The sequence below is a fragment of the Epinephelus lanceolatus genome, chromosome 17 (genome assembly GCF_041903045.1).
Source record: "Epinephelus lanceolatus isolate andai-2023 chromosome 17, ASM4190304v1, whole genome shotgun sequence".
Classification (NCBI taxonomy): domain Eukaryota; kingdom Metazoa; phylum Chordata; class Actinopteri; order Perciformes; family Serranidae; genus Epinephelus; species Epinephelus lanceolatus.
This window is the reverse complement of record NC_135750.1, coordinates 10,183,972-10,202,737: the sequence shown is the minus strand read 5'-3', so window position 1 is coordinate 10,202,737 and position 18,766 is coordinate 10,183,972. Positions and strand designations below refer to the sequence as shown.

Below are 18,766 nucleotides of genomic sequence, written 5' to 3'. Positions count from 1 at the left end.
TGTTTACCACTGTACGCAGCATGACAGAGGGTTCAGTGAGTTTGTACATTACAGGGCTTTAATGTATATACTAATGATGACACTAAATATGGAGAGACCTCGGTGAGCACACACACATGTGGAGCCACGAACTGGCATGAGACACGGATAATCATGTCTCCAATTAATTATGTTGTTTTGGCACATGGCTTAATTAATTCCAGGGTTGATAATAATGTTATGTCGGATTGCATAACTGAACACACATGTGCCCACACACAGATACACACACACACACACACACACACACTGAGGGCAGAGAGAGGATTAGAGGAGAGGACATCGCTGTCGGACAAACAGTGACATGTATTCACACACAGGGACATACACTATGTGTGCATGTGCATCTGAGTGGTCACATGTCGCGATGTATGTTGCTCTACCGAGTTGTGTGTGCCCATGCATGTTTGATACTGTGTGTGTGCGTGTATTAGGACATGGGGTCATCAACCTCTGCAGGGTGCGTGTGTTTTCAGCTGGTTTCCCTCTCAGTGCTGTTTCTTCCTCACGCTGCATTTTCTCCCCACCCGAGTGAGTGACAGAGGTTCACAGGCTGCAGTGAACTCTCCTCTGCCTCCTGCTGTCCTGAGGCTCCTCACAAACCTGCAATATCACGGGGTCATCTGGAAACTTCTAAAGCCTCCAGTGAATGCAGCTTTTTCCTCCACATAAAGATAAAAGATTCTCCTACATGAAAGACGTGATAGTTACTCAAGATAATCCACAGACTTGTTGTGAGCAGTTTCATGTAGGAACTATTTTCCTTCTACCGAACTACATCCATCAACCGTATCACCACGCAGAAGGAAGTGTGCATCTACTCATAGATGAGAGGCAGCAAGTTGTAAACAATAATGGCGTCCTCCTCGGCTGAGCTGTAATGTTAGCTAGCTCAGTGGTGCTAGGTGGGCTAGCAGTAGATGCAGGGGCGGAAATCCCAGGGGGGACAAGGGGGACATGACTCCCCCTTCAGTAAAGCTGTACCCCCCTAGAATAATTTGAGACACAATTAATAATTTTTGAACAATGCAGTAGTATTTATTAAAAGCACAATGTAAGAAGTGCTCATCATAATCGCGCAATAATGTGCTATTTAAATCTTAAAAGATTTAGTCCCCCCCCCCCATTCCTAGTAGTGGTATATCCCACACTCTTTCCAAGAGGCGGGGCTAGCAGCCGTTTGTACTTGGCAGCAGTTGCAGTGTGTGGCTGCCCACATCGCGCATGACGGGTAAGATGTTCACTCGCAGATAAAGTTTAACTTACACAAGTTACAACTCATCCCATTTACTGTTACAACAAGCCCCAGGCCCAGGCTGATAATATAAACTGTCTGCAACATTTCTCCTGCATTGTTCAAAAGCCAGAGTTTAGTGATAGTCAGAGAGGACAGGAGAGAAAGAAGAGGGAGAGGACAGGACAAGAGCAGTCAGTGACGGAGTGGCTCGTAGTTAATATCTGTAGGCTCTCCACCTGTCAGTGAGACACACATGACAGACGTGCAGTTTAACTGACGAGGAGCGGCCATTACGCGTGATTATTACGCACGGTTGTGAGGTGCGCAGCGGCAGATCTCACAGCACACTGTTTATAAACCAGTTCACCAGTTTAATTGCAGGAAATGTTTATCTCACTGCCAGTAAAAAAAACCAAACAAAACGGTTTGCTCCTGCAGCCAGCCAGAGACGAAGGATCCATTCCACACACCTGAGCCAGATGAAAAAGAGGGAGAGAAGGAGAGAGATCGAGTTTCGGTCTTTGATGAATGAAGCCTTATTGTTTTGCTGCTATTAAACAATGAGAGACATTTTTTTTTCTGTTTACTTAATAGCATAAATACTCTTTCTACTCTACTCTTTAGCCCCGATTCCACCAAACACTTTCAGCATGATACCTTTGGAACCAACAGTAACCCTTTAGACATGGTACCTAGACCCTAGGGTTTCCACTGCAAACAGTCCTCTTAAATGTGGGCGGGGTTGTTGTCACTCACTGCTCCGTCCAGCACTCACTGTATTTCCTCCTTTATCAGTCTGCACCTGGTTTATCGTCCACAGAACGAGGCTGCACACCAACATTTTCAGAACAAAATAAAACAGGCTGCAGTGAGAGTCTCTTTCCATGGGATATTTAAAAATAGCAGGTTTGTGCATTTAGTCCTTCTCAGGCAAGCTCAGGGGTTTAGTGTTGCTGTAGCCCACAGGAACAACGCTCTGTGACGCTTTTTTTTCAAGTGAGGATTAGAATATATGCCGTCCCGGTCGAAATGTTTATATTTATAATGCTTGAAGATCCAACAGTGGTTACATGAGCCTCAAAACCAGCCACAACTGAGCAGAGTGACCGTCCTCTACTGACCAATCAGACTGCAGTGTTCACAGCTCCACCTTTTAGTACCAGATCTGTGTGCTAGGTACCCCAACAGAGGGGGGACCAAAAATGGGGACAGTACAGAACGGTTCCATTGGTACCATCCACAACTTTTCACAGTGGAAATGGAAAAAAAATGTACTGAACTGCTCGGTGTAATCGAGGCTATTGGCACAGTTAGCTGCAGACGTGATGCAGCAGTACAGAGGGGGTGAGACTTTCCACCATAAGGCTCTGAGATAACATTATCTTCTCTCTTCTGCTTGGAAGCAGAACAGAGCTTGGAATTTACAGTTCACAGATACTTAATACGACACAGTCTCTGGTTTTGGTTTGATATCTAGTGTCAGCAAAATTGTTGCACATTTCCAATCCAATCCATCATTAGTGCAGTTAGCATTCAAACTTTAAAACTTTATATGGAAAAAAAGAAATGAATTGTTGAATATTTGTATTAAACGGCCAAATCTGATTTGACTGACAAAATTTTGTGTCAGGTACAGCTCTAGTTTCCACATGAAACTGCTCACAACAAGGTTTGTGGATTATTTTGAGTAATCAGGTCATGATTTCTGAAAAGAGACATTGCTGCTGAGATTTTCAAATATATTTCTTAGGTGCTATGAGCACCACAAGCTGAGTGACATCTAGTTCCATTATACAGGAGAGAAGGCAGACATCTCTACTGCTGATATCTTCAACACTCAGCAACTCTGGCAAAACAATCTAGACTGATAAATAGCACTACAAGTAAGAGGATAAACATGTATTTTTTTATTTGGGTGAACTGTCCCTTTAAACAAGCCAAATTCATCCTGCCTATCCTCAACAACACCATTAGACGACTGGTTTGTTGTGCAAATATTAAACATCTGGCTCCACCTGCACAAACAAACCAAAGCTGGATTCAAGTTGACACCTGCTCTCTGCCGCTTGTTGAAGGGCGTTCTAGGACATGACGAAAAACTCCTCCAGAAATGGAGGAGGATGAAACAGGTTAATGGAAAAGTAAATCACAAGCCTTTTCATTCTCTCCTGAACAGATGAGAGGCCGCTGAAGTATCTGTGGGGAAGCCAATTTGGGTGGAAAGATTGGTGGAGTTTACATTAAAAGGATACAGATACTATCACGCTCTGGACTAGCAGGGACTAATTTATCTGTGTCCGATGGAAGCAACGGTGGTGGAGCTAAAAACAAATATAAATCACTGCTTACAGCTGATTTTAGCCTCTGTGTGTTTACATTTATAGGTAGGATGACTAAGAGCCCACACTGCAGGACACTTGGCACATTTGTTTGAAAAGAAATGAAGCTTTTACCAGGTTTTGAAGCACTTCTCAGAGAGGCACTGAACCCTCAACCTGCTTACTCTGTAAAAGTCACCGTGGGTAATGGAAATGTAAATTTTAAGCTGAACGATATCTCATAAACAGCAGCAGCCCTCGACTGTCCATTCAGCGCTGCTACCTGTAAAAGCCTTGTTACTCATTCACGTCTCTCCTGTGCTCGCTAAACTCAAACAGCTACAAGAGAAATGATGAACTACACTGTTCTCCTCTCCATCTCTCTAACCGTACAGTGTGTAGCGCCTCATATCAGCACAGCAGATGTCAGATCCGGTGCTTGTTTAGTCAGTACATTAATCCTGTCAACTTTTGTTGCTTACAGCCAAATAAAACAATGAAAATGAAACAACAACAACAACAAAAAAGAGACAAGAATATCAGGCTTTTATGTCTGGCTCAGAGGCGTTTCTCTTATGAAGCACCGGTTTGATGGAAGATGAAACGGGACCTTACTGGATTCCAATAAGAAAAGCTGACTGTGTTCTCACTTGAACACACCCTGAGTGTTAAAGCTGTTCAAGGCACAATTCACACATTAATCAACACTTGACAGTGAACGTGCCCGTTCTGGTGGGGTTTCAGCTGCTGTGTCTGGGGCAGGGTGCTTAAAAGCGTATTTGAAACATGTGGGGTGGTGCCAAAATGTATTGAGAAAATCAATTTTATGTTCCCGAGTCTCTCTGCAGGGCTCTCTGAGTGAGAAGAGTTAATTTACTGAGAGCCTTTGTAAACACTAATACACAACTAGGGAGGGAAAAAGATGAAAAACAAAATCTCAGTTGGGACACGAGCTGTCGTTATGTCTCTGCTATAAAATTCTAATTTGTAATATATATGAAATATTTCTTTCTAATGGAGGGAATTAATATAAATGGAGACTGCAAGCAGATTGTTTGCTTGTGTTGCTCAGTAATGTGATTGGAACAACTATTCGTAGGGTTGCCACTGTGCTCAGACCAGCTCAACTGTCTCCAAGATATCTGTATCCTTTTAAAGACGAGAGGGTCACACTCAGAAATGTAACACTCAAAAAGATTACTTGATCATTTGTCGGGCAATACACACATTTTTCTTCATCACAGACTGATGAAAGCGGCTGCAAAAGTTTCTTACTTTCTGAGTGACACATTTCTGAGTGCGTCCGTCTCATCTTTAAAGGAGCAGTGTGTAGGGTTTAGTGGCATCTAGTGGAGAGGATTGCACATTGCAACTAGCTGAAACTTCTCTCGGTTAGAATTTCTTCAGTGTTCATTGTTCAGGAGGTTTTTACTGGGAGTCGAATTATCCGCAGAGGTCTCTTCCTCTCAGAAATGAACAGACCCAAAGATTCAAACCGGTAAAAACACTAAATAAAGCAGTTTCATGCTCAAAATCTGTGTTTGGTTGTCCATTCTAGGCTACTGTAGAAACCAACTCAGTCTCCCTCCGAAGTTGTCACAATCAGGTGCTTGGGCAGTGACTCCTGGAGTCAGACACTGATGAAAAAAGATACGCGGCCAGTCGGCATTATTGTTTAACGGTGCCTGGCAGTGTCGGGGGGAAACGTGGCGGGACAACAATGAAAGTTAAGGCGGCGGAAGTCCAAGTAGGGCGGGCAGGAGGGGTGGTGGATGCTTCCAACTACCACCACCTATCGCCCAGGAGGCCGGTGCTCGCTTCCCATGAGATTATAAAGCCAAACACTGTTCTTTTTTCCTTAACTTGACACAGCGTCCCAGAACGTCAACAACCAACGTTCCCAGGGTACCTTGCACGTCATATCTGGACATGGTAGTCCGTGACCAAACGTCGATATGTGACGAGGTCGGAGTGAGAATGTGTTGTAGAAACGTGGCGGTGCAACATAGCAATCTCCATGGAAGAGAACTCACTCTCCATGTAGAAATAAATGGCTCAACAATTCTAATTTTGAGGTGATTATACACTAAAGAAAACATACTTATATATTACATTCCACTTCTACTAATATACTCCCCTAAATCCCACACTGGACCTTTAAAAAAAAAAAAAAAAAAATAATAATAATAATTAATTGTTAACCATAAAGACACTATAAGAAAAAAACCTCTTGGCCATAAATATTATTGATGTGTACAAGCGTCAATGTTCACAAATGAAAAGCTGTAAATGCGGAAAATTTATTTAATCTTTAACTGATTTTACAGCCTAATTACAAATATTGATTTCAGTATTGATTAGTGCACGACTGTTGACTACAGATCCACTGTCAATTCTAATTATGGAAAATGTATGCTTCTTATGTCTATGTTGATTAAATAAAAACAAAAAATTATTTAATAACGCGTCCTTCACATGAAAAGGTTGAGAATCACTACACCGTCTTAAACCTTTCAACCCTTCAGACAAAAAATCTATTAATTATAAACTAAAATAACTAAAAAAGACTGTTATTGGTGATATAGTAGATTACAATGTTAAAATGAGTTTTGAACCAAAATAAAATCTCTCCAAACAATTTTTCCAAGTTGATTGTAAGTTAAAAGGCTGCAACAGTATGTCGCATTTTGCACTGGTGCACTCCCAGCAGGCATTTTAATGTTTAGTTAAAGTTTTGACCATCGATTATTTTGCTTTATTTTGTTTAAATATATTAAAACTTGCAGTTGGATCATCATGATGTGTCAGTACTGAGCGATGCAGTGATTAACTGTACATTTACACAGATAATACCCAGTGACAAAAGAATAAGGCATCATTCTGAATAAAACACAGAGCTGTTTCAAACACACAGACAACAGAGACAAGTGTACACACACAAAAGCGTGTGATGGTAAGTGTGTGTACGCACACACAGTCATGGGCTGAGGCCATAAAGATCTGTGCAGGGCTAATTTAGCACAGAGAGAGAACCACCGCATCAGCTCATAAAACACACTCATTAAACACACCAACCCACTGCAGCCCCTAAACTGTGTGCATGTGTGTGTGTGTGTGTGTATGTGTGTGTGTCTGTCTCTGTGCATCCCGGAGGTGTGTTTGATCTCCTGACTGTGATAACGTGATATCCAACCCTTGTCTTTGATCCTCTCATCACTATAAACACTGCTGATGCCTGGTAAACACACGCTGCCATTAACACAGTGATAGCACTGCTGTGTGTGACTGTGCTTGTGTGTGTGTGTGTGTGACAGAGATAGAGCTATTTTTAATGAGTGTACCCAGTAGAGTTTAAGGGCATAAAACCCCCTTTAGACTGTGCTGAGCTGATTTACCTTAAACCACATCCTCTTTCCACCTCACATTAACACGCATTTGGTTTCACTTAAAACACTTATTTTCTTTCTTCTTAAATCAAACTGCGATTTGCTTCTGAGTTAATATCAAAATTACTGCTGAGAGCACATTTGTTTGTGTGTGCCTGTGTGTGTGTTTGCAGGGCAATAAATAAGTGGAAAATTGCCCCTGTTTTTACAACTCCATATTACATTAGACGGTAACAGAGACGGGGGGAGACGAGCAGCTCGGATGAGATAACAGATGAACACAGTGGAAAACACATGCACAGATGTAGCATGTGACTGAGGTTGCACACCCACACATCCAAAACTACACACACACTCATGAGCACATCTGAAACCATAACCGTGTCTTAATTGCACCAATTTGTACAATTTATTTGACAATGATGTGTTTAACGGTGTAACACGACCATTAGCTACAGAAACAGGTAGGTGTGATGGTCTCACTGAAGAGGAGAGGCTTCAGTTGTTATATGATCCAGATGAGACGGACTGTTCAGCCTCAAATCAAAATAAATATTTCTCCTCTTACTTGTAGTGCTTCGTATCAATCTAGATTGTTTTGGAGTGAGTTGCAGAGTGTTGGAAATATTGGCTGTAGAGATGTCTGTCCTTTCTCCAGCATAATGGAACTAGATGTCACTCAGCTTGTGGTGCTCACAGCCCCAAAAAGTACATTTGAAAAACTCAACAGCAATGTCTCTTTCCAGAAATCATGACCTGGTTACTCAAGATGATCCACAGACCTTGTTGTGAGCAGTTTCATGAAGGAACTGTTTTCCTTCTGCCAAACTACAACCGCAAACTGTATCACTGCGCCGAAGGATGTGTGCATCTACTCATGGATGAGAAGCTCATGCTTGAGACAGCGGGAGATGTAAACATAAAAAGCATTCTCTTTGGCTGTGCTGTAAAGTTGAGGTGTGCATTAGTATTAGTGTAGTTCTGCAGAAAGAAACAACCAACAACCAACTTTAGAAGGAAGCGTGCATCTACTGCTAGCTTACCTAAGCTAGCTAACATTACAGCTCAGATGAGGAGGAAGCCTTCAAGGTTTACATCTTGAAATTCACAAGCATGAGCCTCTTGTCCATGAGTAGATGCACACTTCCTTCTGCGCAGTGATACGATTAGCAGGTGCTGTTCAGTGTAGAAACTGTTTTCTTTCTACTGTATCCTAACTGCCAACTGTATCACTGTGCAGAAGGAAGTGTGCATCTACTCATGGATGAGAGGCTCATGCTCAGGACAGCGGGAGATGTAAATATTAACAGCTTCCTCCTCCACTGAGCTATAACGTTAGCTGGCTCCTGTGAGCTAGCAGTAGATAGCCGCTTCGTCTGCTGGTGATACAGTTGGTGGGTGTAGTTCGCTAAAAAGAAAACAGTTCCTACATGAAAATGCTCACAACAAGGTCTGTGGATTATCTTGAGTAACTGGGTCATGAGTTCCAGAAAGTGACATTGCTGTTGAGTTTTTCAAATGTATTTTTTGGAGCTTGAGCACCACAAGCTGAGTGACATCTAGTTCCATTATATTGGAGAGAAGGCAGACATCTCTATGATTTTGGGGTGAACTCTCTTTAAGCTTCGTCTTTGTCTCTTAATATCATGATTCAGGGGTATATTTGTCCTTTATCTCTGCTGACTCAAGGTGTTTTAAGGAAAGAAAGTCTTTTTGTGACAGATTTTATTTGTAAATCTTGAGAGAAGTAAAAGTTCTTTGTTTGCACATCACCACTGTCCTGTGAGAACCATGTTTCTCCAAAACATTATTTCATGAGCTAAGCTGTTGTCAGCTTTGTGATGATACATTTTTCTGATAATCCAGTGGGTTTTTAAATAGTTTATATAGCTTAGGAAGTCGGATCATTTTCAGACTGTGTCATATGGCTAGCTGTGTTGTGGATGCTATCTCACCTCTTTCTATTGTGGAAGTTTTCTTACGTTTTTTTTTCACATTTTTCCATAGATATTAGAGAAACTAGTCCTAAATGATGTGTGCTGATAATATTGTATCAAACCCACAACACAAATAACACCCCTGGTAATAGCAACAGTTTTTGTTAGAATAAAAACAAGTTACATTTTTGAGTTAGGAGCATTCGTTGGTGGGATAAAGGTAACATATGTACATTCATTCTCACAGTGAACACCCTTTGGATATGATCTCTATATGTATGTTTTTGTGCCATTGATGTATCAAGAGAGCAGTGGCATTTTCAAACACCAGCAGAGAACAGATCTGGAAGCATAAAAATGATGAGAGAACAGGGCAGAAGTAAAGGAAAGAAGGAGAACGGAGAGGACAGGTGTGATTCCCACTGAGTTTTCGGTACAGACCTCTGAGGAGAAGCAGCGGAGGAAAAGTAGAAACAAAAGTAAGAAATCACTGAGACGTACAGAGGGGAGCAGCAGCATCGCTCCTGTGTGTGTTCAACCTGAATCCCAAATCAACAGGCCTGTTAAAACATAAGCGATCAGGGAGCAGCTCTGCGTTTTGTCACTTTAGAAATGTGGCATAAGTGCAACTGATGCTTTGATTTTATTCCTTGTAGCGTTGCCAGTTGTAAAGTGCTTTATTTTTCTTGCCAACTTTAAAGTGCTCTTGTCTGGGCTATCGTATTAGGCTTTGCATAAAATAAACATGATTCAAACTGCACAAAGTCCACTGAGACAAATATCACACCTACTCTGTGATGTCCTCTAACCAGTAATGTCCTACTTGTCTCGTCTCTTAGCCTCCATTTTTGGCATTTATGTGCTGCACTTGCCACAGTTCACCTGTCTATCAAACAGTGTGTGCATCAGTGTTTTTCCTGAGTTTTCTGTTATTGAACTGTTGGTTTCTGCAGAGGGTGCTGTTCACTGTGTCCCAATTCTATACCACATACTAAATGTATACAGTTACTACACTAATCTAATTCTTTTGCAGTTGTTACACAAGAGATGAACACTATTAATTGTTTTACACTGACAGGGAATTATACAATACATGCACTGCAACTTTAGCATAGCACTAATTGGACTTAAGGGGGCCTATGTGCTCATTAACAGGTTCAGGCCCCCCTCCCGAAAAAGCAAAGTCTGCTCTGATTGGTCAGCATATCTGAGTCTTTTGTATCACTAATGAAAGCTTCTTAACCAAAATCTTTACAATCTAACAAGTTCAAGATGGAACCTAATCCAAAATAATCCAAAAATATTAACAACATCAGTAACCATGATTACTGGTTTCCCTGACGTTAGCATGTAGCTACATGTAGCAGGGTACTTGCAGCCGGCTGAGTGTAGCGGAACTTTACTCTGAAAAATGACCCCCAAAAATTTTCTAAACCAAAATCTTCACAACCATCCCAAATCAGGGAAATATTAACAACATTAACTACCAATATTAAAGTTTTCTCTGATGTCAGCACATAGCTACATGTAGCAGGGTACTTGTCGCTGGGGAATGACTTTAAAGGAGTAGAGCTACACTTTCTATTGTGATATATACATATATATATATATATATATATATATATATATATATATATATATATATATATAAAGCTTCTAAACCAATATCCTAACAACCTAACATGTTCCAGCAGGAATATGATCCAAAATCAGGGGGATATTAGCAAAACTGGCAACCAAGATTACAGGTTGCCCTGATGTTAACATGTAGCTACATGTAGCAGGGTACTTGCAGCCGACTGAGTGTAGCGGAACTTTACACTGTGAAAAATGCCCCCCAAAAATCTTCTAAACCAAAATCTTCACAACTGGATATGTCTAAGTCAGGAAGATATTAACAACATTAACTACCAATGTTAAAGGTTTCTCTGATGTTAGCACATAGCTACATGTAGCAATGTACTTGTCGCTGGGGAATGACTGTAACGGAGTAAAGCTACACTTTCTTTTGTGAAAAATCTCCAAAAACAGCTTCTAAACCAATATCTTTACAATCTAACATATTCCAGCAGGAATATGATCCAAAATCAGGGGGATATTAGCAACACTGGCAACCAAGATTACAGGTTTCCCTGACATTAGCATGTAGCTACATGTAGCAGTGTATGTAATGCAAACACCTGCAGTAATCTTAAATGCTATACTGTAGGCATCTGGACTTGCTTGTTGCAGCCCTGTGTCCTTTCATGGTGGAACCCAAGCATATGCTGTTAGGAATTAACCTGCGCTGCCTCCATTTCAAATTTAAACGCAGGTGGTTCCTTGAACCAGCCACACTACAAGTAAGAGGATTGGTCGGCATTCTTCCCAAACTGATGAGCAACATGTTGGTGAAGGATCTCAGTCATTCAGGTCATGGTAATCTTAAGTGCTATATCGTAGGCAACTGGACTTGCTCAAGCAGTAGTGTGCCTGGAGCAGATATAAAGAAATAATTCACAAGCTGACGTCAGCTTGTCTCTGAAGTATAAAAAAAAACCTTTGGAAAAGAGTATTCGGAAGCCTGAGGGGTTTCTTTTAAGTATGTTTGCCTCATTATATGAAACTTAACCCATGTTTAATATGAACATCTGACAGTACATCATTATATAGCTTTCTAAGATGTTTCTCCAGCAACCATAGTAAGTTTGATCTTTCTAGCTATGATTAGCTCCTCTATTATCTTTGTGCAGTGCATTGAGGTGGAAATTTAGAGTTTTTAAAGTATGTTCTTCTTGTTGGAAAAACAACAACACAGCAGCTACATGAACTGACTACAGTGTGATTAAATCTTGTGTTGTATTGATGGGTGATAAAAAGTTAAATCTGTGATTAGCCTGTTGATTCAGGATTCTCCAAAACCCCATGAAGTGCATTCTCAGTGCTGATTGGCTGTCACACCTGTCCGTTCCTTCCCGCTGCGTCTCCATTCGGGGGTTTCAAGCACAACGTAGAAGGAGGACTGCTTATTGTACTCCTCCCGGTCTAAGATCCTAACGGTTAGGGTCTTCCTGTATGGGACAAACACGTACACACACACATAGAGGGAGGTGGTGAATGCATGCATGGTAAACAAACATCATGGCAAGGTATGTACACAAAACACACACACAACACACACACACACACACGAGGTGGAGCAGCGGATGTGGTGAGATGAGGTGATCCACAACCTGCTGCATGTTCACCGTCATAGTGAGGACACATCAGGAGGTAGGAGCAAATCAAGATCTCCTCCTGTGTGCCTACACGTGTTGAGAACATGCAGCCTCTGCAATGTGGCGGACACTCTGGGGTCGAGGGATCAACGTTCAGGAGGCTCACCCCCTTCCTGACCTTTGGTGTCGTTGCTCTCCACCAGGCGAGGCTCTCCGATCTCTACGTAGAAGGTTTTGTTCTTCTCGTACTCCTCATCGTCGATTATTTTCACCTTGATGGTTTTACTGAGGAAGGGGAGGAAGGAAGAGAAGAGGAGAAGGAAGAAAAGTCAGGAAAGGACAGGCTGGAAACTGGAAAGCTAAGAGGAAACAGAAAAGAGCAGCACTTTGTTTTCCCACAGGCACCTAAACTTTCAAGACCTCCAACATTTTACCTTTAATACTGATAAAACTTTATATTTCCACCTCATCTAACCATAACATCTGATGGAAGATTAATCTTGTGTGGTATCGGAGCAGCTCACACTAGTCTGACAAGACTGATCTGATAAACTCCTCACCCTGCCAGCCTGCGGTCCTGATCAAAGCTCAATTCAATCTCCCGCTCCAGCCTGATATCAGCCTAAAAAAAAAAACCTTTGTCACTTGGATGCTAAAAGCTAAATGAAGTCTGGCAGTGGCTGGAGAGTTTACCAGCTCTATTAGTCACTTTGGCAGGTGAACAATCGTGAATCACGATGATAAATTTGGCTCGTGCAATCAAGAAGCTTTCAGGATCCAGCGGCAGGTTTCCAATTTCACTATTTTACACATGATTTGCTTCCCACTTCTATGAGATTATTTGACGATCTAATCCAATGCAGTGGCAATTGTAGAAGTCTGAATGTGTGTAATTTCTAAATGGCTTATTCTACATTTATAAAGCAAAAGATGCCTGTGGGAAACTGGGACAATTTGCAGTCAATTCAGCCGATCCAAGCACTCGGTTTTCATTAAGATCTCCAATGAAGGGTTGCAGTCAAAGGTTGTGATGTTCAGACTGTAAGAAATAACTAAAAATGAGCGCTTTAGCAAATTAATTGTGGATTCTTTTCATATTTTTGGCTGAATTCACAGCAAACTGATGCATACCGCAATCCTCAAAGGTGAACAGACCAGCATATAGACACGTCCGAGACATTAGAAGAATAGGAAATCATCCAAGAGCATGCGCAATGAAAGGAGAGACTGAGCAGGAAAATAACAATGAAGAAGGAGTGAGTATATTTAACAGAAGGAAACTGCTGCTGCTGCAATTAACACCTTCAATTAACACCTTTAACAAGACACATGTAAGACACCAATATAACCAGCTCGTTTGTGATTGAAGCCAAGAGAAAGTGCTCAGGAATCAGTACAATAGTACACCGAACATGCCACAACTATAAGCAACATCACATCTGGTGCAACAACTTGCTGAAATATATTACAAAAAAGTCAGTGCCAGACGTACAGATAGTTCTGTCGTATCCAAACCATTCAATGTCTGATTTAGTAAACAGCAATAAAGCAGCCTGCATTCTGCCGATGACCAACGACCAGCCAATGATTTCTCTCTCTGAGTTTTCACCAATACTTCAGCCGCCAAGTGTTGCTCCTATTCTTGACCAACCAAATGCTCCAGTAAGACTCAGCAGAGTGTGTGTGACTATGCTGTGGCACTTGGCCTCAGTCATGTTTGGCAGGAAAGCTAATATCTGAGGTCACAGAGCTATGGAGCGGTACACAGTGTGTGTATGTGTGAGTGCTTGTGGGCGTATGTGTGAATGTGTGTGTTTATCTGTGTTTCCAGTCTGGAACAAAACCCGTATCCTGATCCAAATCCACTACAGGCAATAACAAAGACATCTGAGAGAATACTCATAATCTGGCCTATAGGGTGTGAAATGGGAACACACACAAACACACACACTTATATAAGCCATTATCGCTGATCGCAGGCCTGCAACCTGTTTTAAATCTTCAGCCAGCACTGTGTTAGCAGCATTACATTGATCTAGCATACAGTCTGCACTGATGGAAGAAGTCTGATCTAAATAAAAGTTGCAACACATCACTATAAAGTACTAAAAGTGGAGATGTAATATTAGCGTAAAGGTACAGTGTGTAAGATTTAGGGGGATTTAGTGGAGTCTAGTGGTGAGGGTTGTAGACTGCAACCAGCTTAAACAAGTCCCGGTTAGTATTCCTTCAGTGCTGACTATCCTCAGAGGTCTCTTTCTCTCCAAAACAAACGGACCAGATGATTAAAACCAGTGGAAACACTAAGTAAATGAGTGTGACGTTACAAATCAGTGTTTCTCTGACACTGTGTGGCACGTCAGAGACAGGCAGCTAACCTAGCACCTGCTAATGTGCAATCTCCTGTTTTCTCTGGTGACTCAAGATCCAGATATTCAGGTTTTACTGGGAGCTGAATTATCCATAGAGGGTGTCTGACTGTGTGAGGGTGCTTTCACACCTGCCCTGTTTGGTTCGGTTCAATCGTACTCAAGTTCGTTTGCCCCCAGTTTGTTTGGGCAGATGTGAACACAACAGTCACACTCGGGTGTGCACAAAACAACCAGACAACGAGACCGTGGTCTTCGTCCGAACTCTGGCGCGGTTCATTTGTGGTGAGAACGTGTTCCGACCTGAATCTGAACCAACTGCAGTCACATGACACATTGTTTGGGTTAAACATGAGCATGTTACAGTCCTGGAGGATTATTAATGTGCACCTCCTCCTGTACTGCCTTAAGCAGCACATCAGCACATCCAATGCATCAAAACATTGTTTTCTAGTTGGAGCCGCGCCTCGTTTTCAAACTGTATGGTTTGACTAAAATGAACAATGACAGCAATATAGTCCACGATGAGCAGCACTAAAATCAACCTGCGTAGTTGTCCCTCCATTGTGACATTAGAAAGTGTCACATCTATCTTGCAAGTGTACTCTTCTTCAACGTTTTGTTTACTTCCTGGATTTTTCCCGCATGGAAATTCTGACCGATCAAGAGCAGCTTTCTCACACAAGGCATTTGATCTGGTCCGCTTGTAAATGCTGCCATGAGAACATGAACCACCTCTAGGCAATTATGCGACTTTGGAACAAAATGAGTCCCTGATTTAGACCAAAGCAAGACAACTCTAGGTCTGAAAGCACCCTTACACACAGACCCAGTGATTTAAACTGGTAAAACACAGAATAAAGCAGGTTCACAAAAAAATTAACAGAGTTGAAGTACAAGAATTTTCCTCTGAAATGATATGGAAATACTCAAGTAAAGTACAAGTACCTAAAAAGTGCATGACTAAATCAACATTTGAACATCCTACCACCAACAGCGCTGGCATCCCCACCATAGCTCACTGACGACAGAAGACATGAAGCAGCCTACTAATCATCTAATTAATCACAATAGCAAATGGGTCAATCTGCCAGCTGCACAACACCAACACAGCGGAGGGCAAACCATTAAAATATCATATGCAAACAACCACACACACACATTCACCAGGGGTTAACTCATTACGCCAGAGGGATTAGTTCATTTATCACTGTCCTGTAAGAGCAGACAGAGACTGTTCACCTTCTGGCATTCAGACTGCCACTTAACACTCACAGCTGAAGCAGCTCAAGTGATGGAGTAAAACCCTCCCCTGCCTCAAGGTGGAGCCCTGGAGCAAGGCACTTAACCTACCGACTGATGAAGTGGAAGTGCTCAGGGAGGAGCAGTGTTTGCAGTCCCAGTGGGGAAATCACTGCTGCTACGACTACTTCAATTAATACAAGGCTTATTATGAGTGGTGCAGCGTTTTACAGCACAAAGTCTGTGTTTCATTGAGCTTTACCAACTTGTTGACTGGCTCCTTCTCTTATAGAGGGTGTCCTCCCTGAGCAGCTGCACCGTCCTCGTCAATTTGCATCCACTTTGCTATCAAAGCTCTCATTAAAAGTCCACAGCAGTTAACACACATCACAGACGAAGAGGATTTTGGGCTCTATTTCCTTTTAAAAAAACAAAAACATTTCTTTCCAATTAGCAATGTTTTTGCATCATTAACCTAATCTCTTAATGCCTTTGTAAACCGTTTTACCACTGATGACTTTCTGATGTGTGAAACTTAAAAGACTTGCTCTCTGGAAAGATAATAAAAATTGTGATTTAACGTCATTTATTACCATAAAAATAAGCAAATGAATCAGTTTTACAGAGGCAGACTGGGGGACTCCTTATTTCCCCCCAGTTCAGGAATGAGGACTCCTCTGCTGAAGCTGGCAAACCTCACACACGACCATCGCGCTGCAAACACACACACATATTCTCATATACTTGAGACAGAGCATCAATGCAGAAATAATTCATCCACCTCCATCGTCTTTATCTGCACCCCTCTTTCTTGTTTCACACACTTCCCTCCACATGACAAACATGCTGGCTGTACAGTACGCTGTCCCATTGCCATGGCAACGCAATGTTTGGGTAACCAACAGGGGTGGGGAAGATTGTTTCCAGACCAATGATGTGTGTGTGTGAGTGCATACTGACAAGTGAGTGTGTTTGAGAGAGAGAGAAAGAGGTCTCACACTGTACACACACTGCCCTGATTTGTTTGTGTGTGTGTGTATAATAATGTGTGTGTTGGAGACTTTGATATTACACAGTGACCCGAGTGTTTGTAGCGAGCCGTGTCTCTCTGTGTGTCTGTATTTGATCACATGTTAATCTACAAACTGTATATACAGTAATAGCAGTGTGAACAAATGCTTCTCTTGCTGTGTGTGTGTGTGTGTGTGTGTGTGTGTGTGTGTGTGTGTGTGTGTGTGCCAGGTGATGGTTCAGTAAGAATAATAGAGTATGAAATGTTTTGGGAAACTCGTCATGGTGCCACATTGAATGTAAAATTCACACTCTTTACACACAGGCAGGTTTGTACTACTTCTATACTTGTAAGGACCCTCACTGACACACTGCATTCCTTCGTCCTTTATGTTGACCTGAAGCTGAACCTATAGCAGAATGTATACGCCGTAACTATGGCGTAGTCTCTGTACGCCATAACATGACATACACCTCCCCAGAAATGTAACTACACACCATAGTGACACAGATCTCCTGTCTGTTTCTGTAAGCTGAAACCATTTCCCTCAGTGACAACAAAGCTTTAATTTACTTTAATTTCACAGATAAGAAACAATAAATTGTCAAGACAGTAAAGCCTCCACAAAAATAGCATTTTAATTCTTGTGTGTGATTTATCCTGGCTTCATATGAGCAGAGGAAATCTCTGCTCCTCGCTAGGCTAATTTATACAGTGTTGAATGTCATAGGCTTGTGCTAATAATGTTAGCATATTGTATATGTGGTGAAAACATGTCTACTATAAGACAGTTGTTTTGTCAGTGAACCTTGTGAGATACAATGCAGTCAAATTTTGTGATGCTAACTTTAAATGTTGCTGTTGTCCCTGGCTTCATAAGAGTAGAAGAAAACTCTCGGCAGCTCCTGCTTGCTAGTAGAGTAAACACAGCAATAAGTAAAGCTATTGCAGAAATAAAGTCAACAACAGCAATTGAACAAGAACAAGAGTGTGCAGTTGTGGAGTTTCTTGGTGGAAAAGACGTTTTTGCCGATCTTATGACTGGATTTGACAAAGCTGATGATGACGAAGATGTTTCCAGGTGTTTTGTTACGCTGTCCAGCTGAAGGAGTTTGTCTCTCAAGGTGAGTATTCCTACCTACTGAAAGTGTTTGAGGCAGCAGCAGGGCCAGACTGAACAGAATGTTGAGCTCACACCATCAGGATGGTCTTGTTTCTCTTGGATGGATAATGTTTTAAGTGTGTTTTGAATCAATCAAACTACACAGCACTTTACAGCGTGGCAGTGTAATTACAGAGTGACCTCGACACACCACCACACAAGTATAAATGTTCACAATGGAGTCGGCCACTTGGGTAGGCACACAACCAGCCTCACCCTGACATTAACCCTAAAACCATGACTCTCAAAAAGCCCTTCTAAAAGAAGCCCGGCAAAAACTTTTCCAAAAATGTTCAAACTCTCGAGGCATGTGAGCCAAGTTTGTCCTCACAGGGAGAGAAATACCATAACACAGCCTCACATAGACAGAGGTGGTATCACACTAGCATGGCAGCATTCACATTTGTGTCACACCAGCATGCTTTCACGCCCACACACTGAAGCTGCAGGAATTCAAACATGCACACGCACAACCTCACACACACACACATTACTCCAGGGACCATGATGCGTGCACATCTGTGTTTCCACAGAGATGTCCTCCATCCAACTTTGCAAAAAAAAAAAAAAAAGCATAAAAAAAACCAAGTGAACATCTGAGCAGCTGCGACAGATCTCAACACTTCTCCATCACACTCCATCTCCTCTTTTTCTCCTGCTGTTTCATCTGTCGTTTCTCTCCTTTGTCTTTCATAAACAAGATTCCTGCAACACTTTTAACACTTGGCCTCCGTCGGAGTTTACAAAACATTTCACTGAAACTCTCAAATAGAGAAAACGTCCCTAGAATTAGCCTGCAGGGTAAGAAATAATGGAATAAACAGCTTGACTTGGTTATGTTGACACAGTGGATACAGTCACACACCT

The 18,766-nt window shown here is 41.8% G+C and overlaps 1 protein-coding gene across 2 annotated transcripts in view; it reads right to left on the bottom strand.

Annotated features, from left to right (window-relative positions):
* slc8a1b (solute carrier family 8 member 1b) overlaps positions 1-18,766 on the bottom strand; it is a 210,607-nt gene that overhangs the window by 49,205 nt on the left and 142,636 nt on the right. Inside the window, exon 5 of one of the 2 annotated variants that reach the window (XM_033613727.2) lies at positions 12,293-12,399. In XM_033613727.2, coding sequence (XP_033469618.2) covers positions 12,293-12,399 — 107 coding nt within the window. Of the gene's footprint in view, positions 1-11,857; positions 11,968-12,292; positions 12,400-18,766 lie in introns of both variants that reach the window. The other variant, XM_033613726.2, reaches the window with a different exon arrangement.